The sequence below is a fragment of the Lepidochelys olivacea genome, assembly GCF_965140295.1.
Source record: "Lepidochelys olivacea isolate rLepOli2 genome assembly, chromosome: 4".
In the NCBI taxonomy this organism is placed as follows: domain Eukaryota; kingdom Metazoa; phylum Chordata; order Testudines; family Cheloniidae; genus Lepidochelys; species Lepidochelys olivacea.
Window position 1 is genome coordinate 91,946,795 of NC_140414.1, and position 26,407 is coordinate 91,973,201.

At 44.4% G+C, this 26,407-nt stretch overlaps 2 protein-coding genes across 7 annotated transcripts in view; both read right to left on the reverse strand.

The window, feature by feature from the left end:
- The window catches only part of MICU3 (mitochondrial calcium uptake family member 3), a 151,481-nt gene that overhangs the window by 100,009 nt on the left and 25,065 nt on the right, over positions 1-26,407 (reverse strand). For 4 of the 6 annotated variants that reach the window (XM_084625409.1, XM_084625410.1, XM_084625408.1 and 1 more), the window contains exon 2: positions 24,757-24,910. The exons of 1 other annotated variant lie outside the window; for it this stretch is intronic. In XM_084625409.1, coding sequence (XP_084481535.1) covers positions 24,757-24,910 — 154 coding nt within the window. Of the gene's footprint in view, positions 1-24,756; positions 24,911-26,407 lie in introns of those variants that run through there. One more of the 6 variants, XM_084625412.1, reaches the window with a different exon arrangement.
- LOC311519145 (uncharacterized protein) lies at positions 14,141-16,646 on the reverse strand. The gene is made up of 2 exons (XM_084625413.1): positions 15,518-16,646; positions 14,141-14,850 (listed from the first exon to the last, which is right to left on the reverse strand). Exons 1-2 carry the CDS (start codon positions 16,050-16,052, stop codon positions 14,693-14,695), a joined length of 693 nt encoding a protein of 230 aa, XP_084481539.1. The 5' UTR covers positions 16,053-16,646; the 3' UTR covers positions 14,141-14,692.

Sequence of the window (26,407 nt, forward strand, 5' to 3'; positions counted from 1 at the left end):
AAGTCAGGTAGGGAGAATAACCTCATGTGAGAGGTGTCTGTTGGAGGAGGCCCTTGGGAAGCAGGCAGAGGTGAAAGTAATCTGGTACAGTCTGGTATGGAGTACCGGTAAAAAAAAGATGCAGTAATGTACTGGCAAATAAGTGGAACATTCAGTACTGGCTCACTTTCACATCTTTGTGGCTGCAGAACAAAAAGTTAAAACTCAAAGCTAATAAAAGCTTGGAAAGGAAAAACTCACTGTCACATCTGTTTGTTGTATCTCTCCCTCTCCTCCTCCAGCAAGGCTGCTGCGGCTAGGCTCCCTGTTCCCCCGACCCTTCCACTCTGCAGGGGCTCCCCTCTAGCTTGTAGCAGGGGGACTGGCTGAGGGAGAAGCCTCCCCAGGTAGCCTGCTGCCTGCATAAGAACAGTTTAAATTCAGCTGTTCACTCCCTGGTCTGAACCGGGAGTAGGGGCTATTTTGGGCTTCCTTGTTAATTTCACTCAGGGTTGTTGCTGGGAGTGGGGTTGTGTGAGACCAAGACAGGGGCAGAATACAATAGGCATTTGGCCGCACAGCTTAAATCCAGAGCTAATGAAAGCCAGTGAAAGGGGAAAACTCACAGTCACAGGTTTCTCTCCTCCCTCCTCCTCCAGCCAGGCTGCGGACAGGGCTAAGCTCAGTGCTTCCCTGAACCACTGCACTCAGCAAGGGCTGCCCTCTAGCTTGAAGCAGGGGGACCGGCTGATGGAGAAGCCTCCCCAGGTAGCCTGCTTGCCTGCACAGGAACAGTTTACATTTAGCTGTTCACTCCCTGGTTCAGACTGGGATTTGGGGCTATTTCTGGCATCCTTGTTAATTTCATTCACGGTTGGGGGGAGGGCGCGGGAGGTGGAAGGTGAGACCAAGGCAGGGGCAGAATACAATAGGCATTTTACTGCACAGCTTAAATCCAGAGCTAATAAAAGCCAGTGGAAGGGGAAAACTCACTGTCACATTGGTTTCTCTCCTCCCTCCTCCTCCAGCGAGGCTGCCCGTTCCCCCGACCCCGCCCGCCTCAGCAGGGGCTGCAGCGGCTCCCCTCTAGCTTGGAGCAGGGGGACTGGCTGAGGGAGAAGCCTCCCCAGGAGGCCTGCTGTCTGCATAAGAACAGTTTAAATTTAGCTGTTCACTCCAAGGTCTGAACCCCAGAATTAGGGGCTATTTCTGGCTTCCTTGTTAATTTCACTCACGGTTGTTGGGGGAGAGGGGGGTACTAAAGCCTGGGTAGTTCTTTTCTGCCCCCTGGATGAGGCAATCTTCAATAATATAATACACAAAAAATACAATCAAAGTCAGAAACCACTTCCAAGTTCAAATCTATCCCATTCCCTCCCCAGCAGAGGATCGTGGTTGTGATGTCCAAATTGCTTGCAGATCCTCTTTGAAATGTTACTGTTTTAAACAAAAACATGGAGAACATGGTGGGAAGATGTGTTCTGATGATTGGGGTTTATTTTGGGCAAAGCAATTTTAGTAAAACAACTAAAGATTCACAGGGAAAGCAAATAGCCCCATAGACAAAACCACAAAGGGACTGGAGGGGAAAACTGGATATTCAGGGAAATTATTGTGCCTCCTTTGAAAGAAATAGTAGTTTTCATTCCACCCGCTTTATATATTGAATTATACAGCTTAAATGTCTTTAGGACATAGGGGCTCAGATCTCTTTTTGTTTTGTGGGTGTCGGTGTCCTGCAGAGTGCGGAGACTGAAACTGACAAAACTTTCTCTAAGTATCTTGTATATTCCGTGGCAGCTATTCTAGTTGTCCTTCATTCACCCCGCCTTCCCCTACTAATAGCCACATATTGGTGTACCCCCTGCAAACTTTTATGCACCTGGGAGGGAGATTAAACAATCCTTGATATCTGACTTGCTAGGAAATAGGGAGCGTCCAGGGAAAGGGGGGCACCGGTGGGCATGGCGCAGTGGCTGCCTGGCTGCGGTTTTTGACTTGGTTACTTACCCATTTGCAGACCCAGCCCAATGGCACCTGCTGGCTCTCTGCAGGCAGCAGCCCGCAGGGGCTGGTTGCTGGGGTCACTGCTGGTCAGCAACAGGCTGCAGCTGCATCGTTTGTGACACATACATACTGTACGTATTGCTGCCCTTGTGCAAGCAAGCGGCCAGCCATTGCAGCGGCCAGGCACATTCTCCAGGCGTGCAGCCCGTGGGGAGGGCGCCAGTGCCCTTTTGGGGGGTGCAGGGACCACGGAGACAGTGTTTCTGCAGCTAACACCTCAGGAACTTCTGCAAGAGGCAAAGTCTGGCTGGTACTGTCAGTGCACCTGTGGACAGCCAGCTTTTGGGTTGCTGCTTAATGGTGTCCACAGGAAAACTTCCAGCCTCAGCAACGGCTACTCTGTCAGGTTGCAGGAGGGAGCCACCTGGGAGGCAGGGGAGGAGACAGAGGTCCAGGGGGCATGCAGCAGCAACAACACAAGCGATAGGGGGTGGCAGGTGGGGGCTGCCGCTCCAAGGGGAACCACTACCCACAGCAAAGCCGCCCCAGTCCCTGGCTCAGTCCTGGCACGTGGAAGGTGTGAGTTGGCTAGCCAATGGGGGCAAGAAAGGGGCAACCCTGGGAAGGACTAGATGGAGCAAAGCATCCTTATAGAAACTCCCACATTGGGCCATACAGCTGATCTTGCTGATCTCCCTGTTGTCGTGCCATGCCTCGAGATGAATGTGCTGCATGTCTGCCCTTTCCAAGCCACAATCTCACATATGGCATGGGATTCCACTGAGTATAAGGAGGTCTCACTGAGTATAAGGAGGTCCCACACCTGAAATGAATAGCAAGTCCGCCACATGACTAGTGGTAAGTACAGTCCATTTCACTGTAATGATGTTGTTCATCGCACTGAATCCTCTTTCGCAGTCAGCGTTGCTTGCAGCAAGGGTGTCCACTGCAAGGATGAGTTTAAGTTTAACAGGAATGTTTTTTCCTCCAGAAGCCTTGTATTCAACAAATCATAGAATCATAGAATATCAGGGTTGGAAGGGACCCCTGAAGGTCATCTAGTCCAACCCCCTGCTCGAAGCAGGACCAATTCCCAGTTAAATCATCCCAGCCAGGGCTTTGTCAAGCCTGACCTTAAAAACCTCTAAGGAAGGAGATTCTACCACCTCCCTAGGTAACACATTCCAGTGTTTCACCACCCTTTTAGTGAAAAAGTTTTTCCTAATATCCAATCTAAACCTCCCCCACTGCAACTTGAGACCATTACTCCTCGTTCTGTCATCTGCTACCATTGAGAACAGTCTAGAGCCATCCTCTTTGGAACCCCCTTTCAGGTAGCTGAAAGCAGCTATCAAATCCCCCCTCATTCTTCTCTTCTGCAGGCTAAACAATCCCAGCTCCCTCAGCCTCTCCTCATAACTCATGTGTTCTAGACCCCTAATCATTTTTGTTGCCCTTCGCTGGACCCTGTCCAATTTATCCACATCCTTCTTGTAGTGTGGGGCCCAAAACTGGACACAGTACACCAGATGAGGCCTCACCAATGTCGAATAGAGGGGAACGATCACGTCCCTCGATCTGCTCGCTATGCCCCTACTTATACATCCCAAAATGCCATTGGCCTTCTTGGCAACAAGGGCACACTGTTGACTCATATCCAGCTTCTCGTCCACTGTCACCCCTAGGTCCTTTTCCGCAGAACTGCTGCCTAGCCATTCGGTACCTAGTCTGTAGCGGTGCATTGGATTCTTCCATCCTAAGTGCAGGACCCTGCACTTATCCTTATTGAACCTCATCAGATTTCTTTTGGCCCAATCCTCCAATTTGTCTAGGTCCTTCTGTATCCTATCCCTCCCCTCCAGCGTATCTACCACTCCTCCCAGTTTAGTATCATCCGCAAATTTGCTGAGAGTGCAATCCACACCATCCTCCAGATCATTTATGAAGATATTGAACAAAACCGGCCCCAGGACCGACCCTTGGGGCACTCCACTTGATACCGGCTGCCAACTAGACATGGAGCCATTGATCACTACCCGTTGAGCCCGACAATCTAGCCAGCTTTCTACCTTATAGTGCATTCATCCAGCCCATACTTCCTTAACTTGCTGACAAGAATACTGTGGGAGACCGTGTCAAAAGCTTTGCTAAAGTCAAGAAACAATACATCCACTGCTTTCCCTTCATCCACAGAACCAGTAATCTCATCATAAAAGGCGATTAGATTAGTCAGGCATGACCTTCCCTTGGTGAATCCATGCTGGCTGTTCCTGATCACTTTCCTCTCATGCAAGTGCTTCAGGATTGATTCTTTGAGGACCTGCTCCATGATTTTTCCAGGGACTGAGGTGAGGCTGACTGGCCTGTAGTTCCCAGGATCCTCCTTCTTCCCTTTTTTAAAGATTGGCACTACATTACCCTTTTTCCAGTCATCCGGGACTTCCTCGGTTCGCCACGAGTTTTCAAATATAATGGCCAATGGCTCTGCAATCACAGCCGCCAATTCCTTCAGCACTCTCGGATGCAACTCGTCCGGCCCCATGGACTTGTGCACGTCCAGCTTTTCTAAATAGTCCCTAATCACCTCTATCTCCACAGAGGGCTGGCCATCTCTTCCCCATTTTGTGATGCTCAGCGCAGCAGTCTGGGAGCTGACCTTGTTAGTGAAAACAGAGGCAAAAAAGGCATTGAGTACATTAGCTTTTTCCACATCCTCTGTCACTAGGTTGCCTTCCTCATTCAGTAAGGGGCCCACACTTTCTTTGGCTTTCTTTTTGCCAACATACCTGAAAAAACCCTTCTTGTTACTCTTGACATCTCTCGCTAGCTGCAGCTCCAGGTGCGATTTGGCCCTCCTGATTTCATTCCTACATGCCCGAGCAATATTTTTATACTCTTCCCTGGTCATATGTCCACCCTTCCACTTCTTGTAAGCTTCTTTTTTATGTTTAAGATCCGCTAGGATTTCACCATTAAGCCAAGCTGGTCGCCTGCCATATTTACTATTCTTTCGACTCATTGGGATGGTTTGTCCCTGTAACCTCAACAGGGATTCCTTGAAATACAGCCAGCTCTCCTGGACTCCTTTCCCCTTCAAGTTAGTCCCCCAGGGGATCCTGGCCATCCGTTCCCTGAGGGAGTCGAAGTCTGCTTTCCTGAAGTCCAGAGTCCGTATCCTGCTGCTTACCTTTCTTCCCTGCGTCAGGATCCTGAACTCAACCAACTCATAGTCACTGCCTCCCAGATTCCCATCCACTTTTGCTTCCCCCACTAATTCTACCTGGTTTGTGAGCAGCAGGTCAAGAAAAGCGCCCCCCCTAGTTGGCTCCTCTAGCACTTGCGCCAGGAAATTGTCCCCTACGCTTTCCAAAAACTTCCTGGATTGTCTATGCACCGCTGTATTGCTCTCCCAGCAGATATCAGGAAAATTAAAGTCACCCATGAGAATCAGGGCATGCGATCTAGTAGCTTCCGTGAGCTGCCGGAAGAAAGCCTCATCTACCTCATCCCCCGGTCCGGTGGTCTATAGCAGACTCCCACCACTACATCACTCTTGTTGCACACACTTCTAAACTTAATCCAGAGACACTCAGTGAATCCCAAGTCTGTGTCTTGTTGTTTGATTCTCAGTTGATCAGCCAATGCTCTTATTTTCTTTTCTCCAAAATGGGGATTCTCTGGAATCTCTTGCCATTTTTCAAGATTCAAAACTGACAAACTGTTAAGTTCTTATAATTGGAAGTCCTTTCTTCATGTGTGCTTTGATTGGCTTTGTTTGAGGCAGTTGTGAAGAGCTTTGTCCTCATGTTGTCAATGACTGCTTGAATGAATTGAGACAAGTTGATTCTGGGGCTTTTTCCAGCGCCGTTTAATTTGCTGTTTTTGAACATCATGGATTGTTCAGCCTTCTTAGCTTCTTCAGAGTGAATTCCTGGGTCTGTTTTTAGGCTTTCGATTCTCTTGATGTATATTTGCATTAGGTTGTCTGCTTTTGGAATGGTCATGTTTCGTTCTTGTAACATCTCAGACAAGTTCTTCAGTTCTGTCAGCACATCCAGCATTAACAAAAGGCCCACTTTGGAGAGATGTTAACCCCTCTTGCAGAATGGAGCTTCAAATCTGAAACATAATGACATACTGTGCACCCAAGTTTACCGTCCAAAGCAAAAAGCCAGTAGTTTTTCTTTTTGAACTCCTCAAACTGCATTTTTGACCACACAGCAGGGTACGGTGGTGGAGTATCAGCTTTTTTACAGAGCAATTCAGCAGTTTCATTTGTCTCCTCTCTTTGTGGTGGCTGCAGCTCACCACATGACAAAGGTGTAAAAGTGTCAGCATTTTTTTCCCTGTGAATGACTAGTTACAGCTTCTTCATTTGTTGCTGTTCTTTTTGACTGACAATCCCCCATTTCCTCACTTTTACGTTTAAACATACCTGTTAGGGTCTGCTGAACATGTATCTTCTTAGGCAGCATTTTTTTCCCCACTTACTGTCCTCCTGCTGTTAATAGTGCGCCTGACAAGACTTGACCAATAAGAAGCAAGCCCGTGCAATTACCATGTAGCGGTATGGCACTCAAAAGTTAACTTTGGAACATCCACATGAATGTCTTCTTGTGAAAACAAAATCTTCTTGTCTTCCTTGACAGATCTAAATCTACTCGTATTCCAGGTATGTTCTAAATGTATCTGTTCAGTATGGATGGATCTCTCAGAAAAGATAGCTCTTCAGTGTAGGAATCAGACCAAAAGCCCCGCAGGGGCAAGATGCCATTAAGCAGCACACATTAAGCAGAAGTTCCTGAGATGTTAGCTGCAAGAGTGCAGAGGGCACACCAATGGGTGGCTATTAGTAGGGGAAGGCAGGGGTGAATGAAGGACAACTAGAATAGCCGCCATGAAATATACAAGATACTTAGAGAAAGTTCTGTCAGTTTCAGTCTCCACACTCTGCAGGACACCGACACCCACAAAACAAAAAGAGATCTGAACCCCTATGTCCTAAAGACATTTAAGCTGTATAATTCAATATATAAAGCGGGTGGAATTAAAACTACTATTTCTTTCAAAGGAGGCACAATAATTTCCCTGAATATCCAGTTTTCCCCTCCAGTCCCTTTGTGGTTTTGTCTATGGGGCTATTTGCTTTCCCTGTGAATCTTTAGTTGTTTTACCAAAATTGCTTTCCCCAAAATAAACCCCGATCATCAGAACACATCTTCCCACCATGTTCTCCAAGATATTTTTTTTTAAACAGTAACATTTCAAAAAGGATCTGCAAGCAGTTTGGACATCACAACCACGATCCTCTGCTGGGGAGGGACTGGGAAAGATTTGAACTTGGAAATTGGTTCCCGATTTTGATTGTATTTTTTGTGTATTATATTATTGAAGATTGCCTCATCCAGGGGGCAAAAAAGAACTGCCCAGGCTTTGGTACCTGCCCCCCCTGCCAATAACCATGAGTGAAATTAACAAGGAAGCTAGAAATAGCCCCTAATTCCATGGTTCAGACCTCGGAGTGAACAGCTAAATTTAAACTGTTCTTATGCAGACAGCAGGCATCCTGGGGAGGCTTCTCCCTCACCCAGTCCCCCTGCTCCAAGCTAGAGGGGAGCCGCTGCAGCCCCTGCTGAGGCGGGCGGGGTCGGGGGAACGGGCAGCCTCGCTGGAGGAGGAGGGAGGAGAGAAACCAATGTGACAGTGAGTTTTCCCCTTCCACTGGCTTTTATTAGCTCTGGATTTAAGCTGTGCAGTAAAATGCCTATTGTATTCTGCCCCTGCCTTGGTCTCACCTTCCACCTCCCGCGCCCTCCCCCCAACCGTGAATGAAATTAACAAGGATGCCAGAAATAGCCCCAAATCCCAGTCTGAACCAGAGAGGGAGCAGCAAGTTTAAATTGTTCCTATGCAGGCAGCAGGCTACCTGGGGAGGCTTCTCCCTCATCCAGTTCCCCTGCTACAAGCTATGGGGGAGCCCCTGCAGCCCCTGCTGATTGCAGGGGTCGGGGGAACGCGGAGCCTAGCTGCGTTGGCAGCCTGGCTGGAGGACGAGGAGGAGGGAGGACAACAAGAAAAATGTGACAGTGAGTTTCAAGCTTATTCCAATAGTAAAGTTTTATTACAGACAGTACTGGTAGAAGTAATAGTAGCTTTATTTTCTATACCTAAGTCATGCAATGGGAGGGATCCATGAAGTATGTAGGAGAGGTGGGTTGCTTGTGTTTGGACTGTACTGTTAAGAATTGTAACTTACGTCTGGCCCCGCCCCTTCCACCTGAGGCCCCGCCCCTTCCGGGGTGCGGGAGAGCAGGACCTGTACCGGTAAGAGCTGTATTTTAGTTTTACCCCTGGGAACAGGTACCATAGTTGGAGAAGGAGGTGACTCAGCTGCACAGCATCTGGGAGCAGGACAACTTCATTGATAGGATGCATCTGGGATGGAGGATGCTAGCCAACTACAGATGACTACACCAGCACCAGAAGAGGAAGGGAAACTGACTGCTATATAGGAGGGAGACTAGCTGCTAGCCACCATGTGCCATATATTATGCTCCACCCCTCACTCATCAATATGAAGAACCAGTATGCTATACTGCAACACGAGGTGAGGAGCAAACCCCACTGGGTGAGGAGCAGGAGCCAATTTACCCCCAAATTAGGAGGCTTATGGCCACCCTCACCCAAGAGTAGGAGGCATAAGGGGCTGGTGGTTGGGGACTTCCTTCTAAGGGGGACAATGGCATCCTTCTGCCAATCTGACATGATGTCTTAGGAGGTGCACTGCCTCCTTGGAGCCTGTGTCTGAGCCATTACAGAAAGGTTGCTGAGGCTCATCTGTCCCTCTGATCACTACCCCATATTGCTCATAGACATGGGCACAAACAATACTGCCAGGTATGACCCTGAGCCTATAAACAGTGTGTATAGGGCTCTGGGACAGGGGTGAAGGAGTTGGGATACAGGTTGTATTCTTGTCTATCCTCCCAGTTGAGGGAAGGACAAAAGCAGCGGGAGACATCATGGAGATGAATGCATATCTGCACAGATGGTGTTGACGGGAGGACTCAGGCTTCCTCAACCATGGGATGCTGGTCCAGGAAGGTCTGCTGGAAAGAGATGCAGTCCTCCTGATCAACAAGATGAGGAGCATCTTTGTGCACTGATTCACTAACCTAGTGAGGAGGGGTTTAAACTAGGTTCACAGGGAGCAGGTGACAAAAGCCCTCAGCTAAAAATAAAAATTGGTGATCTTAGCAGATGGCTAGGTCCATTATGGCTCTATCTGGAGAACTTCAATGACCAGAAAATAAAAAAAGAAATCATACAAAGAGTGGAAACATGGAAAAATTGCTCAGGAGGAGTACAAAAGAATAGCACAAGCATGCAGGAACAAAATCAGACAGGCTAAGGCACAAAACAAGTAACAGCTAGCAAGAGATACAAAGGCAACAACAAGAGGTTCCTTGAATACAATTGGCGGCGTAAGAGAGAGACAAAGGAATATATACGTCCTCTACTTAGTGGAGGTGAACTAATAAGTGATGACCCCAAGAAGGGTGAGCTGTTTAATGACCATTTTGCTTCTATCTTCACTAAAATGGTTAATGGTAACTATTCATAGAATCATAGGACTGCAAGGGACCTCGAGAGCTCATCTAGTCCAGTCCCCTGAACCCATGGCTAGACTAAGCATTCTCTAGACCATCCCTGACAGGTTTTTGTCTAATCTGCTCTTAAAAATCTCCAATGATGGAGATTCCACAATCTCCCTAGGCAATTTATTTCAGTGCTTAACCACCCTGACAGTCTGGATGTTTTTCCTAATGTCCAACCTAAATCTCCCTTGCTGCAATTTAAGCCCATTGCTTCTTGTCCTATCCTCAACAGTTAAGAAGAATAATTTGTCTCCCTCCTCCTTGTAACAACCTCTTATGCACTTGAAAACTGTTATGTCCCCTCTCAGTCTTCTCTTTTCCAGACTAAATAAACCCAATTTTTTCAATCTTCCCTTACAGGTCACGTTTTCTAGACTTAATTGTTTTTGTTGCTCTTCTCTGGACTTTTTTCAATTTGTCCACATCTTTCCTGAAATGTGGTGCCCAGAACTGGACACAATACTCCAGCTGAAGCCTAATCAACACAGAGTAGAGCAGAAGAATTACTTCTTGTGTCTTGCTTACAACACTTCTGCTAATACATCCCAGAACGATGTTCATAGTGTTTGTTTGTTTTTTTTGGCAACAGTGTTACTGTTGACTCATATTTAGCTTGTGGTCCACTATGACCCCCAGATCCCTTTCCACAGTACTCCTTCCTAAGCAGTCGTCATTTCCCATTTTGTATGGGTGCAACTGATTGTTCCTTCCTAAGTGGAGTACTTTGCTACTGAAATATTGAATTTCATTCTATTTACTTCAGATCATTTCTCCTGTTTGTCCAGATCATTTTGAATCATAATTCTATCCTCCAAAGCATTTACAACACCTCCAAGCTTGGTATCGTCCGCAAACTTTATAAGTGTACTCTCTATGCCATTGTCGAAATCATTGATGGAAATATTGAACAGAACTGGACCAAGAACTGATCCCTGCGGAACCCCACTCATTATTCCCTTCCAGCATGACTCTGAACCACTGATAACTACTCTCTGGGAATGGTTTTCCAACCAGTTATGCACCCACCTTATAGTAGCTCTATCAAGGTTCCTTCCCCACTCTGAACACTAGGGTACAGATGTGGGGACCTGAATGAAAGACCCCCTACACTTATTCTTACCAGCTTAGGTTAAAACTTCCCCAAAGCACAGATTTCTTTCTTGCCTTGGGAACCAGCTTAGGTTAAAAACCTGGTATGCTGCCACCACCAAGAGATTTAAACAAAGAACGGGGAAGAGACCACTTGGAGATGTCTTCCCCAAAAATATCCCCCCAATCCCTACACCCCTTTTCCTGGGGAAGGCTTGATAATATCCTCACCAGTTGGTACAGCTGAACACAGACCCAAACCCTTGGATCTTTAAGAACAATGAAAAATCAATCAGGTTCTTAAAAGAAGAATTTTTATTTAAAGAAAAGGTAAAGGTCACCTCTGTAAAGTCAGGATGGTAAATAGTTTACAGGGTAATCAGATTCAAAACATAGAGAATCCCTCTAGGCAAAACCTTAAGTTACAAGAAAGACAAACAGGACATTCCAGCACAGCGAATTTTACAAGCTAAAAAAAACAAAAGAAAATCTAACACATTTTCTAGCTAGCTTACTTACTAACTTTACAGGAGTTGGAAGGCTTGCATCCTTGATCTGTTCCCGGCAAAGGTATCACACAGATAGACGGATGAAAACTTTTTTTCACCCCCTCCAAATTTGAAAGAATCTTGTCCCCTCATTGGCCATTTTGGGTCAGGTGCCAGTGAGGTTACCTTAGCTTCTTAACCCTCTACAGGTGAAAGGATTTTGCCTCTGGCCAGGAGGGATTTTATAGCACTGTATACAGAAAGGTGGTTCCCCTCCCCTTTATAACAAGCTCAATCTAGGTTGCAGTTCCCAAGTTTGTTTATGAGAAGGTCATGCGAGACAGTATGAAAAGCTTTACTAAAGTCAAGATATACCATGTCTACCACTTCCACCCTAGCCACAAGGCTTGTTACCCTGCCAAAGAAAGCTATCAGGTTGGTTTGACATGATTTGCTCTTCACAAGTCCATGCTGACTGTTACTTATCACGCTATTATCTTCTAGATGTTTGCAAACTGATTGCTTAATTATTTGCTCCATTATCTTTCCGGATACAGAAGTTAAGCTGACTGGTCTGTAATTCCCTGGGTTGGCCTCACTTCCCTTTTATAGATTGGCACTATATTTGCCTTTTTCCAGTTTTCTGGAATCTCTCCCATCTTCCATGACTTTTCAAAGATAATTGCTAATGGCTCAGATATCTCTTCAGTCAGCTCCTTGAGTATTCTAGGCTGCAGATCATCAGGCCTAGGTAACTTGAAAACATCTAACTTGTCTAAGTAATTTTTAACTTGTTCTTTCCCTATTTTAGCATCTAATCCTACCTAATTTTCACTGGCATTCACTATGTTAGACATCCTATCACCATCAACCTTCTTGGTGAAAACCGAAACAATGAAGTCATTAAGCACCTCTGCCATTTCCACATTTTCTGTTATTTTCCCCTCCTCATTGCACAACGGGCCTACCCTGTCCTTGGTCCTCCTCTTGCTTCTAATGTATTTGTAGAATGTTTTCTTCTTTCCCTTTATGTCTCTAGGTAGTTTGATCTTGTTTTGTGCCTTGGACTTTCTAATTTTGTCCCTACATACTTGTGTTATGTTTATATTAATCCTTTGTCATTTGACCTAGTTTCCACTTTTTGTAGGACTCTATTTTTTTTTATTATTGAAGATCTGGTTTAGCCCCAGGTGATTTATTGCCATACTTCCTATCTTTCCTACACAGTGGGATAGTTTGCTCGTGTCCTGAATAATGTCTCTGGGCATGGCTACACTTGCAGATGTAGAGAGCTTTGAGTTAGACCCGCCTTCAAGAGCGTAGTAGGGAAAGCGCTGCAGTCTGTCCACACTGACAGGAACAAGCGCACTGGCGTGGCCACATATGCAGCAGCATTGGGAGCGGTGCATTATGGGCAGCTATCCCACAGAGCACCTCTTCCCATTCTGGCACTGTGGCTTGTGGGAAGAGGATGGGGGGTGCAGGCATTCTGGGTCCCGTCCCAACGCCCCGTGATGCATCGGTTTGCATCCCAGCAATCCCTGTACTTCCGTCCACATTTGGCACCATCTTTCAACGTTTTTTGTACTGCACGCTCTGTCTTCCCTTTCAATCTGTGGGAATGGAGCCCAAACTGCTGAGAATTATGCTGACAAGTCTCACCAGCACGTCATGTTTGGCAGTCGAGTTATTCCTTTTGATCCAAAGTGACAATGAGGGCTCCGACATAGACTCAAGTAACGCATATGACACGAGTGTGCTTGTGGCATTCACAGACCTGCTCACCACTGTGGAACGCCGATTTTGGGCTCAGGAAACAAGTACTGAGTGATGGGATCATATCATCATGCAAGTCTGGGAGGACGAGTAGTGTCTGCAGAACTTTCGAATGAGAAAAGCCACTTTCATGGGACTGTATGAGGAGCTCACACCAACCCTGCGGTGCAAGGACACGACACTGAGAGCTGCCCTGATGATGGAGAAGCGGATGGCTATTGCATTTGAAAGCTGGCAACTCCAGACAGCTACCAATCGGTCGCTAACCAGTTTGGAGTGGGGAAGTTGACCATTGGAATTACGTTGATGGAAGTTTGTAGGGCCATTAATCGCATCCTGCTCAGAAGAACGGTGACTCTGGTGCATGACATTGTGGATGGTTTCCCTAACGGCGGAGGGGAGATAAATGGCACGTGCATTCCAATTCTGGCACGAGCCCACCTAGCCTCCAAGTATGTTAATTGGAAGGGGTATTTCTCTATGGTTCTCCAGGCGCTTGTGGATCACCATGGGCATTTCATTGACATTAACACAGGCTGGCCTGGAAAGGAGCATGACGCTTGCATCTTTCAGAACACTGGCCTGTTCAGAAAACTGCAAGCCGGGACTTTTTTCCCAGACCAGAAGATCACCGTAGAGGAAGTCGAAATGCCCATTGTGATCCTTAGAGACCCATCTTACCCTTTAATGCCGTGGCTCATGAAACCCTACACAGGGAGCCTTGACAGCAGCAAGGAGCAGTTCAACAACAGGCTGAGCCAGTGAAGAATGACTGTAGGGCGTGCTTTTGGCTGTTTAAAGGGCTGCTGGCGCTCTCTGTATGGGAAGCTGGACCTGGCCAATGACAGCATCCCCGTGGTTATATCCGTGTGCTGTACCTTCTGGAACATTTGTGAAGAGAAGGGTGAACGATTCACTCCGGCACGGAACTCAGAGTTTCAACACCTGGAAGCTGAATTTGAACAGCCAGAGAGCAGGGCTATTACAGGGGCCCAGCGTGAGGCTGCAAGGATTAGGGATGGCTTGAGGAAGCAATTTGGGGCTGAAAGCCACCAGTAATGTCTGGTGCCCTGCACGGGAGTGAAGTTCAGTGGTTCCAATGTTAATAGGAATCTGTGTTTGCTACGCTGACTTGCGGTGCCTGTTTCTTTCCTGGTCTAAGGTATCTTTTACTTTATGCAATAATAAAGAATGTTTTCAAAGCCAAAAAATCCATTTATTGAAAAGAAACACAACTGCTTGGGAAACTGAAAGGGCAAGGGGGTGGGGTGGGGAATGGTACAATCAAGATTTGCATATGTCCTGTTATCATACTAAGCCTTGCTGTCTGGAGTGCTGTGCAATGAGTCCTGCACTTCAGGATGGCTATACTGCATGGTGATGGGGGTTGAGTGCAGAGGGTAAGGGTCATATTTTCAGGGCTGGGTAGTGAAGCTACAGGTGTTGGAGGTAGCTGGTGGTGGTGAGAACCCGGATGTTGGGGAAAGTGGGTTGGAGGTGACATGGGGGCACAAGGGAAAGAGTTTTGGGACAAGGGCTGTGGGGGGCGCACAGTAGTGTTCCGCCTGCATGGCTACGAGTGCCTGGATTGAGTCCGCTTGGCACTCCATTATGCTTATCAGCTGATCCGTGCTTTGCTGCTGGAGCACTGAACTTTTGTGCCGGTGCTCCTCATTCTGCTGGTGGATCCTCCTTTCACTGTCCTGCCACTCCTGCACTTTTCGAGTTTTCATTACTTGAAAGCTGCATTACTTCATGCAACATGTCTTCCTTGCTTCTACATGGCCCCTTTCTGATTCTTTGGAGTCTTTCGGCCAGTGATAACACGGACGGCTGAGATCTCACGGTTGCACCTGTAAAGGCAAAATGCAACACTTAACAGAGGCAGCATTGTTTACACCAGACAGAGCAATGATTTCCCCATACTTAAGAGCAAGCACAGTCGACACAATAGCATAATTTGCCCGTCCCAAAGCAAGCGCACATAACCCACAGGAGCCCCAAAATGGTGAGTAAGCACAGGGTCAAGCGTGACTGCTTGTTTCACAGCTGTACTGTCCTCTGGGTTTCTGTGCCTTGGGGAGAGCCAACAGTGGCAGGGGGCCCCTATACTGAACACTGTCCCCAAATTTTCCACAGGAGTTTGTCCTGGAAGATATCTTGCTGCTGAGGGTGACCTGGGAAGCAAGGGAGGGTCTTCTACCGCAATGCGGATTCCACCCTGACTCATATGCAACTTGCCTGTATGTAGCAATGGTCGCCCCACCCCTCACAGCACAGTGGCACGGACAAGTTAGCCTTACTGGGACAAGGAACACAGTGGCTCTCCTGAGAAACCTGCGCAAGCGCATTGCCCAAGTTCTGGATGAGATCTTTGAAGAGATCACAGAGGCCGATTACCACGATGTGAGAGAGCACTTCAACACCCTATTCCACATCAAGGAATGCATGCAGCCGTAACCCTCCTCACTCCAAGAGCCCGCACTGAATAACTTCCTTCCCAAAATAAAAGCCGCTTACTGGGAACCTCCTCTGGTGTTTGTCCTTCCCCAAGCACCGGCCACCGCGACTGGCTACCTTCCTCCTGGCTTGAAAACAGCTCCTGACTGCATGCATCTAGGGATTGCGGAGTGTCTTTCTCCGCCTCAGCACCCTCGCTCCTGCTTTGCTGCTGCTGCTGCTCCTCTTCCTCTCGCCTTGCTGAACTGGGCTCTGAAGTGTCCATGGTGGTACTCAGAGTGTAGGTGAGGTCGGCCCCAAGTATCACGTCCAGCTCTTTGTGAAAACGGCAGGTCGCAGGGGCAGCACCGGAGCAGCTGTTTGCCTCATGGGCTTTGTGGTAGGCATTCTGCAGCTCCTTCACTTTAATCCTGCACTGCAGTGCGTCCCGGTCATGGCCCCTTTCCATCATGTCTCTTGATATCTGCCCGAAGGTATCATAATTCCTATGGCAGGAGTGCAGTTGGGACTGGACAGCTTCCTCCCCACAAACACTGATGAGATCCCTCACCTTGCCATTGCTCCATACTGGGGATCTCTTGGCACGTGGAGGCATAGTCACCTGGAAAACTTCGATGAGAGCACTCCACCCCTGGCTGAGCAAACAGGAAGGGAATTTTCAAAATTCCCAGAGAATTTAAAGGGCGGGTCTGACGGTTGATCATCTGAGGGCAGGGCAGTAGAGTTCAAAGTGATGACCAGAATGGCTAGAACAGGCATTGTGGGACACTTCTGGAGGCCGATCAGAGTGCAGTAACAGACCACGGCATCCACACTGGCGCCGTGGCACTCCAGTGGGGGTGCACAAAACGTTATTCCACTCGCCGAGGTGGAGTACCAGGAACGGACCAGCCGTGGAGTCAATGCACTCTACGTGCCTTGCCAGTGTGGATGGGTAGTGAGCTAGTGTGCCCGGGGCTCCTTTAATGCACTGTAACTCACAAGTGTAGCCAAGCCCCCTCTGAAAAACTGCCAAGTTACTCAACATAATGAAAATTAACAAGGGGGAAGGTATACAAGCCAAAATAGAAAAATAACAGGTTAAAGAATATTTAGATAAGTTAGGTGTAGTTTAGATGGCAGGACTTGATGAAATTCATCCTAGGATACTTAAAGAAATAGCTGGAGCAATCTTGGAACCTTAGCAATTATCTTGGAGGACAGGTGAGGTCCTAGATGATTGGAGAGGGGCAAACATAGTACCAATGTTTTAAAAAAGGGAACAAAGATGTCCCAGAGAATTATAGACCACTCAGCTTAACTTTGATACCTGGAAAGATACTGCAACAAATGATTAAACAATGAATTTTTAAGCATCCAGAGGATAACAGGTTTATAAGGAATAGCCAGCATAAATTTGTCAAAAATAAATCATGCCAAAAATCAACCTAATTTCCTTCTTTGAGAGGGTTACTGACCTAGAGGATGGGGAAGAACCAGTAGACGGGATGTATCTTGATTTTAGTAAGGCTTCTGATGCAGTCCTACATGATATTCTCATAAGCAAACTTTGGAAAAGTTATATGAAATTTCAGTAATTGTTTTCGTTTATACAAAAGCAAACAAATTAAAATGATAAACTACTGTAAAATGAGTGGTTTCAGAGTAACAGCCGTGTTAGTCTGTCTTTGCAAAAAGAAAAGAAGTACTTGTGGCACCTTAGAGACTAACCAATTTATTTGAGCATGAGCTTTCGTGAGCTACAGCTCACTTCATCGATGAAGTGAGCTGTAGCTCACGAAAGCTCATGCTCAAATAAATTGGTTAGTCTCTAAGGTGCCACAAGTACTCCTTTTCTTTTTGTAAAATGAGTGAACAACTGGTTGAAAAACCATACTCAAAGAGTAATTATTAATGGTTCTCTGTCAAACTGAGAGGGCATATCTAGAGGGGTCCCATAGGGGTCAGTCCTGGTTCCAGTACTGTTCAGTATTTTCATTAATGATTTGTACAACGGAGTGGAAAGTATAATTATAAAACGATGACACCAAGATGGAACGAGTTGCAAGTTCTTTGGAAAACAGGATTAGAACTGAAAACTACATTGACAAACTGGAGAATTGGTTTGAATTCAACAAGACAAAATTTAATAAAGATAAATACAATGTACTGTGCTTAGGAAGGAAAAATCAAATGCACAAACACAAAATGGAGAACAACTTGCTAGGTGGTAGTACTGCTGAAAAGCAGCTGAAGGTTACAGTGAATCAGAAATTGAATATGAGTCAGAGTCAACAACATGATGCAGTTGTTAAAAAGACTAATATTCTGGGATGTGTCAACAGGAGTGTAATATGTAAGACACATGAAGAAATTATTTGACGCTTCTCAGTACTGCTAAGGCCTCACCTGGAGTCCTGTATCCAATTCTGGGCACCACACTTTCCAGGAAATACGGCGACAAATTGGCGAGAGTCCAGAGCAGAGCAACAAAACTGATAAAGTCTTCCTAAACTGATCTCTGAGGAAAGGTTAAAAAAATGGGCCGGTTTACTCTTGAGAAAGAAGACTGAGGGGGGACCTGATAACAGTCCCCTAATATGTTATGAAGAGGAAAGGAATCAATTGTTCTCCATGTCCACTGAAGATAGGAGAAGTAGTAATGGACTTAATCTGCAGCAAGGGAAATTTAGGTTCGATATTAGGAAAAACTTTCTAACTATAAGGGAAATTAAACTCTGGAATAGGCTTTGAAGGGAGTTTGTGGAATCCCTATCATTGGAGGTTTTTAAGAATAGGTTAAAAAAACACCTTTAGCAGATGATCTAGGCTTACTTGGTCCTACCCCTGCACAAGGAACTGGAGCTGGTGACCTCTCAAGGTCCCTTTCCGCTCTACATTTCCCAGAATACAGCCCTCTGGGGGGTGGTGAAGAGCTTTTCTTAAAGTTCACAGATTCAACCAACTTTTTTGGAGGGGGGAGCCTATATGCTACAGGGTGTGGTGGGGAAGGCAGGCAAAGGAGAGACACACAACAATCTTCTCTCAGGTGCTTAGAATTTACTGTAACAACCATGTAATAAAACTGTCATGATTTTAGGATGCAGACAATGGTTTGAGATTTCTCTTACTGGCCTTGTTGGGAACTACACATTCTGAACATTTCAAAGCCATGACCATTATCTCTATTCCATTATAACAAAGTGTACAGGGTGGGGCAGGAGAAAGGGAGCACTTAGGAATCACACAGCAATCATATCAACCTAATGGAAAGAACAGTGTACTGGCACCAGAGGTGTTGGAACAATTTTTATAGTGGGGGTGATGAAAGCCACTGAACAAAACTGTAAACCCTGTATATGATGGAAACCACTTCACCAGGGAGTGCTACCACACTCCCAGCACTCCTGATTGGTACTCAGAAAATTGGGATACTATTCCTGGATCTCTCACTAGCCTTCTTGGTGACCCTGGGCTAGTCACTTCACTATGTCACCACTGTACAGATGAAAAAAAAAAGAAAGACTAAGATGTTTTCCGCCTTGGGAAAGTGCTTTGAGATCTACTGATGAAAGACACTGTGCAAGAGTTAGGTATCATTATCATCATCGTTATCTGGCCACAGCAGCATCTCAACTCCACACCTACATGATAACTGGAAATGCCTAACTGTCCACTAATTCCTACCAACACATTTCTCTTTCTATTAAAAAAACTAAAATTCATTAACAAAACTTAATTAATATAGAGTTATGGTTGCCCACTGATGTCTTGTGACTTTTCAAAATACTGAGGACAGCAAAGAAGATTCTTAAAATGAGGAAATACGCTTAAGGTACCTGCCCATTCAAACTTAACTCTGGCTTCCTTGATCGATGCCCCAATATGCCCATAACACACGTACTCACATTCTGCCTTTGCACCAAACAGAAGTTACCTATATTTGCCCTACATTCAAACAAACAAAACTAATTTTCACGACCCTTCAACAACTTTTACAACCCCTTCACCCTTATGCACATGATGCCATCTAAATACAGTATTTTCCATTTACCCTTCATAAAACCCACAGACCACATTTATCTCCCACTTAACTGTGGCAAGAAGACCCCTGTGCCCCACTACTGCCATGATCTACACAACACAGTACTGTAATGAGACCACTGAATCTCGGAAGGTACATATGAACCTCTTTCCTTTGATCATATATATGGGTGTCAAGAAGATGGGCTCACCCATGCCCCCAGAGCACCTCATACTACAATCACAGGTCTGCCAAGCTTCTCCAGCTGATACTTCCATCATTCAGTATAGCTACACCTAACAGTGAATGCAGCTGTAGTTCATACAAACTCCACCCAGTGGGTACTGTCAGCTCCAGGAGACCAGAGATAAGGTTGCATGGACATGTACCGTAACCACATTTTCTGGTTTTCCAAAGTTAGAGTTTTGCTGAACTCAATGTTCTGGAAGGGCAAGAGATACCACTGATCAACCTTAACTTTGCATTCATGGAGTTTTTTGTTAGAATTGTATAACATTAGACACAGCAGCTACAATGGAATTTAATTAGTTTAGGAATAGTACCATTCCTCATACTGAGATTTGAACATGACAACTTGGTTATGTTCATACCTCAGAAAGTCTGTGACAACACCCCCCCGCCCAATAAGGTTTGGTATTATCAAGCCAAACATGTAGCAAGCTGGACGGTTTTTCATGTAACTTTGTGTTTAAAATCTTAAATATGGATTACTCATCTCTCTACTGTACATCTTTTATAAAGTCAACTCATTCTGATATAGGCTGATTTGCATTTGTATTAGTTGGGTGGGGGGGAAGAGCCAGGCATTGAAGAGTATTTTGAACAGAAAACATTTGTCAATCATGAGACATTAGTTTAGAATGGCAAGCTTGACATTATAGACAAGCAAGTGGAATTTTACATTGGGCATGTGAACACACACAAACCCTACAACTCAGCATTTGGCTGTCTATAATTTTTGTTGAGTCAGATCATAAGTTAAAATAGAGCAAAACACAATTGTATTTCTTCCTCTTTCCAAAAGTTTTTTTGAAAGTGTAAACATGTCTCCATGTGATAAAAATCAGAATTACAAGCTTGACTTCTCATAAACATTTTCAGATAATACACTGATTTATTTCATAAACCCAATCCTTCACTAGAAATATAGGAATATAATAAAGTTAATTATAGCTTTTGTTTTATACTATAATTTTACTACAACTGTCTAAAGTTAAACGTTTAGTTATAAAAAATACTTCACATTTTTACCATACGACTATTATCCAATGTTTAGTCACTGTTTAATCAAAAAGGAAGCGAGCACACTCTTGACTTTTGCAGGGTTTATAAGATTTCCAGGGTAAATCAGTCACAATAGCTGTATTTACTCTACCAGAAATCTCATCCAAGTCTAGTAGTATTAGCTTTTCTATATAGCAAAAGTAAATAGCTACTACTATTACTCTTCAAAGGGCACTTTTCCTTTCTGACAAAACTCAAGGCTCTTCTAGTGTTCACCCACTGAAAGTTTAAGTGCGAGTTCTGCCCTCCTATGTTCTCCATAAGATATATGGACAGCCCTTACAGGCCCAAATCCATAACAAGTTTAAAGCAAACAGAAAAAAAAAAAGATTAAAAAAATGCAAGACATGATTTTATTTAATATTTAATCTTTGATTCAAAAAGTCATCTTTCCATGTCATTCTATATTCAGTAGAACAGGGCAGACAGCTAGCAATCTCTTCAAAATTATAACAGTAGGAATAATAATAGTAACACAAATAATTTATTACTTTACATCTTCACAGCTATATACAAATTTTAATTAAATACTCACATCTCTGTGAAATATTAGTCAATTTACAGAAGAGGACACAGACCCAGAAACATTACAATAGCTGTGTTCCACATAGCAAATCAGTGGCACATCCAAAGTCCACACAGCAAATGAGGCATTAAAAGATTAGAACTCAAATGTTCATGGAATCAGAAGCTGGAAATGGGAAAGACCTGACAGTCGTCTAGTCCTTCCCATGGCAATGCTCACTAGTGTACATTTGCTAGCCTTTCCCCTCTCTAATTTTAAAATAACTCAAACAGTAGAGCTACCACCTTAATTTCATCCTCTTACATTTAGCTACACACTCTTATGCTATTCCTGTAAATAATTACTCTCAGTTCTGAAGTCTAACTTTACAAAACTAGTAGCATTAGGAATCAACATGTCTGACTGCATCTCTAAGGCTTTATAGATTAGCAGGATTTCCAGATTAGTATTGTCTCTGGCCTCAGAGATTAACTACATGCATTCAAAGGATTTTGATTCAAATAAGGTTTACTGCATTTGAGCTCAGAAGGGAAAAGTGGCTACTCCATCTCCAGATTCTCCTCCCTTGGTGTAGGGTTAATAGCATATCCTGGGAGAGCTAACACTGGACTTGCAATATCAGCTAGGTGGACTTCTGCGACAGAGATCAGGTAATGCACCTCACTGGCAATAAGATTATGGTTTGTGAATGATGAAAGGCTTGATCCTCTGCTATCAGAGCCAATGGGACTTTTGCACTGATTTCAATAGTAGGATGAGCAAGCCTTTATTGACTAGAGATCTTATGTTGAGGATGAAATCATTGTGTTTATCTATTTTGGATCCATGTGCAGTAGCTGGCTGCTTATTGCACCAGGTTGGAGGTAGTAGTGTCTGGTAATAGTCTTTCCAAGCTTTGGCTGATGTTTTCTCCATTTCTTCTTCCTTATAATGATCTATACTGTGGAGGATGATTTTAAGAAGCATGCTTAATTGACAATGACAGGAATTTAGCAGTGTGTTGGATAACTAGTGTGTCACCAAACTTCTCAACTCCCAGGATGACTAAGTGAAAGTGAACTGTTGGTGAGATCTGGAGATGCAACAGCTGTTCAAGGTATGGTTCATGTGCTCAGCACCCTTGAGTTCTGTGTTATTGCTATACTGTGGGAAGCCTCTACTTCAGAGTATCTGAAAGTGGTGTTGCAAGTGGGTGGCTTTAAATAAAGTGAGGCATTAGTTTGTTTGGAGGATGGTAGAGAAGGAGTAGCCTAAATCCTGATGTAAAGCTGGTACTTGATGTTGTCCGAGATGCTAACCTTGCTTTGAGACTTTTAGGGATGTTTATTGAAAAAATAGGGAGGAATTAAGGAAGTTGCTTGGACTTCTCCCCTCTTCTAGCCTCCCCTGGGAGAAATCAGGACCTACTCCTCCTCCGCCTCCTATATACGGTCGGGGGGGAACCTGGGTCCACTCCTCATTGTGCTCCTGACTCCCACTTCCAAACAGGGAGAAGGAGAGGATCAACCCTAGGAAAGCTGCTCTTCTATGCCGCCTAGGGCTCTATTATGTTGACCAGTCCCAGGCCTGGATCTCCTTTCTGGGATTGTCCCTGTCCTCTTCTCACTCCTGTCATTTTCCCTCTCTTTTCTTCTACCATCGCTGCCTCCTCTTGCCCCTCTGGCTTCTCCTCCTCTGCAAACTGTATAGTGAGGGTCTGCATGGTGATTGTCAGTGGGGTTGAGGCACTGGATTCACCACCAAAGCCTCTGATTGCATGTTGAGCCCTAACTGCCCTGTGTGGACTCTGTTGGCTCACTCTAGTGTCTCACTGTAGTTGAGCAAGGTCCACACAGAGCAGTTAGAGTGCAACATGCAGCCTGTGGCCTGGATGGTGAATCCAGCAGCGCCCCAACCCATTCAAAATTACTGCAGCTTGCTTCCTATCAGACTGTCACTGCATAGTCTGTGCATATGCCAGGACTACTGAAAATTAGGGATGAATGAAAACTTTAAATGCTGCTTCCTGAGTCAAAACTTCAAAGTTTTGGAAGTTCAGCTGATGTGTTGGTTCTTGGCAATAGATAGGGGTCTCTGGGCTATTCTCTGCTGTGAGGGTGGAGGTATTCCATCGACTTAGTCCTCATTAATGGAAGGACATTATACCTTTCTTCAAGAGTTGTCATGGTAGGCTCTGAGTTGTCATGGTAGGATGAGGAAATATCTTTTATTGGACCACCTTCTGTTGGTGAGAGAAACACGCTTTCGAACTTACACAAAGCTCACCAACCTTGTCTCTCTGATATTCTGGGATCAACCTGGCTATAACACTGCAAACGTCAAGAGTTGTAGCAGTTTTGATATCACTTGATTCAGACAGTTGCCACCTCTTTTGTGGTGCTGCTGCTGAGAGAAAAGGGAAGGAAACTGTAGTCTGCAAAGAGTCTTTCAAGATCTACTTAAGCTGCATTAACTGGTTTTGCCAGTTCCCTGGTGATGGTTTCAGCCCTCTTTGTGCTGTTGACTTTAGAAAGAAGGACTTTGACAACAACTCAGGTCAGTTATCGTAAATCACTCCTAAGCAACACAAGGCATTCACTTTTCCCAGGATGTTACTGAATGTTACTACCAGAGCATTCCACGTTTGAGAGCCAGAAAATCAAGCCAGTTAAGAATGTTCTGCGTTTGTACAGTGCCTAGCACCCTGGAGTGCTGGTCCATGATTAGGGATCATAGGCATTACAGTAATACAAATATTATAATAATAGACAGTAATGTTGTGTCCTACTACTCAGTCTGCCTGTACATTTATCTTTTGGTGTTGAAACTGACATTTATAACAAATCAACTAAAGCTGTGTTAAAAGTGGAAAACAAACTATCAGGGAGCTTCTTCTGTGAATCTGTAAATGCAGAAAATTGATTCCTGCAGGGTCTGAGGTTCTTGCTCAGAATGTTATTTGCTCTTTGGCCATGAGATGCCTTACATAATCTTGAAAGAGTGAAAAATAAAAACAAAATAGATTACAATTCAAAATGGTGAAAACTGCAATACAAAACTATCCTAGACAGTGCTCAGGGAAAAAAGCATTTTCTACACTGTGAGAAGGACACAAGAGTTCTACAGCAGTACTAGCATATTCAAAAAGAAGCTGGAATTGAAACTGTCAGTACAAATGAACTTCAAATTCTGCATGCCTATTATGCAAGGTGTGCCCTATAAGACAATACAAAATGTTTAATTAAAGACTTCTAAGGGATTAAAAAGGAATTACAAAATTGGCTTTAATTTAAGGGCAATCAGTATGAGAAACCCTATAAACTTTTTGGATACCATTAAAATGAATTCTGCATTCTCCTTTTGGATTCTCAGCAGTTCCTTTTCATATCAAGTAAAACAGAAACAGTAATTTAAAATAAGTTGAAAGATAACATGCATCTTCAACATTTAAAACAGGAATTGCATCCATACCAAAATCCTACTTACGTTTGGGTGCATCACTTGTAACAGACTGAATGAAGTCATATGGGGTCATATATAATTGGCCTTCAAATTCTAAACTAGCAAATATACGAAACCGTTGCTCTCGAGAAGTTGCATAAAGGTCCAGATCTTCAAGGTCTAATCTGCTTTCTGTGATCTTAACAGAAAAAAAAGTATGAAGGAAAAGATGTTCTATTACATTCAACACTGTCTTCAAGACTCACTATAAAGCAAGTTGTAAATGTAAAAGGTGTAAAGTTAAATGCATGCATAAAAGTTTTGCAGGATAAGGGCCTAAGATTACCAACAGGGTCTTATTAATCTTATTTTGTAAGTTTCAGCAACATACTTCCTTTAGACATGAAAACTGGCAAGCTTAGGACAAGTCTACACTTAAAATGCTGCATCAGTGCAGCCTCACTGATGCAACTGCACCGCTGTAGTGCTTTAATGAAGACACTAAGCAGAGGGAAGAGAGCTCTCCCATTGGTCTAGTTAACCCACCTCCTGGAGAGGCGGCAGCTAAGTTGATGGGAGAAGCTCTCGTGTCTACATAGCGCTCTCTACACGGGGGTTAGATCAGTATAACCATGTCGCTCAGCGGTATACACCAGATCTTACTGTCAGACAAGAGGAAAACTTTCACTATGTTGATTTGGAGAGAAAAGTTCAAGGGTACCTTTGAAAAACTCACAAAAGTCTAACAATAACTGGAAGACAGCTTGGGAAACAAACTTCAGATAATACTTAAAACTTGTACACAGGACAATTTGAAAGAAAACATGCAATGGGAAGGGGAGAAAATACTTTCTTTTTTTTTTTTACTTCCATGTGTAAAGTGCAAGTGTCGACAATTTTATATGCAAGAGGTTCTACAGATGTAAACTTTCTATGGATATCCTGGATTCAATAGCTAGTACTATCAACACTGTTATACTTTGTGAGGAACAAACAGAACTCCTCTAAAGTTAAGAAACAGCTTAAATGGCATAACTTCATATGAAGTTCTGAAGTTTGTAAATGCCTGGAGTACTTGAACTCTTGGGATACTGCCAAAGACCTTTCATCTCATCGTGTGGCTGCAGGTGGACATTCCACCCCCTCAGCTCTCTCTCACACTCACACACACACAGAAATATGTATTAGTGTTGATTGGCATATTGCTACTATCAAGTGACTCTATAACTAACTAGAGTAAAATAACAAAGGATATCAATCCTCATGGTTCTCTTTTCTATTCGCACTGTTTAACCTGATAATATAATATTGATTTTGTGAGACATGCACCTGCACCCCTAACTGCCAACTGCTGCTTGTAAACATTCCTTGGCCATGTAGCTAGCCATATGCTTCTATGGAGGCAATATCAAGAAGGAAAAAATAGTATTTCAACCTGTTCATCACAAATGCAGAGAAAAACAACAGCTTAAAAATGAAGAGCAATGACACAGTTAACTTTTAATAGTATTTAAAAATCAGAAAGCAATATCTAAGCAATAAAACAGCTAGAATGTCACTCTACCCTTTTATTCATTTCACAGACATACCACTGAGTTAGTTTTGCCACCTAAGCAATTTTGAAACTATTAAGTCAAAGACAACAATTAACAGATCTTAAACAGTAGTTCATTTTTTTTAAACCACCCAAGAAACT

Coding starts and splice junctions, on each gene's coding strand:
- LOC311519145 (XM_084625413.1), bottom strand. CDS start 16,052: ATGCCTCCACGTGCCAAGAGATCCCCAGTATGGAGCAATGGCAAGGTG. Junction 14,851..15,517: donor AACACCAGAGGAGGTTCCCA/GTAAGCGGCTTT, acceptor TTGCCTTTACAG/GTGCAACCGTGAGATCTCAG.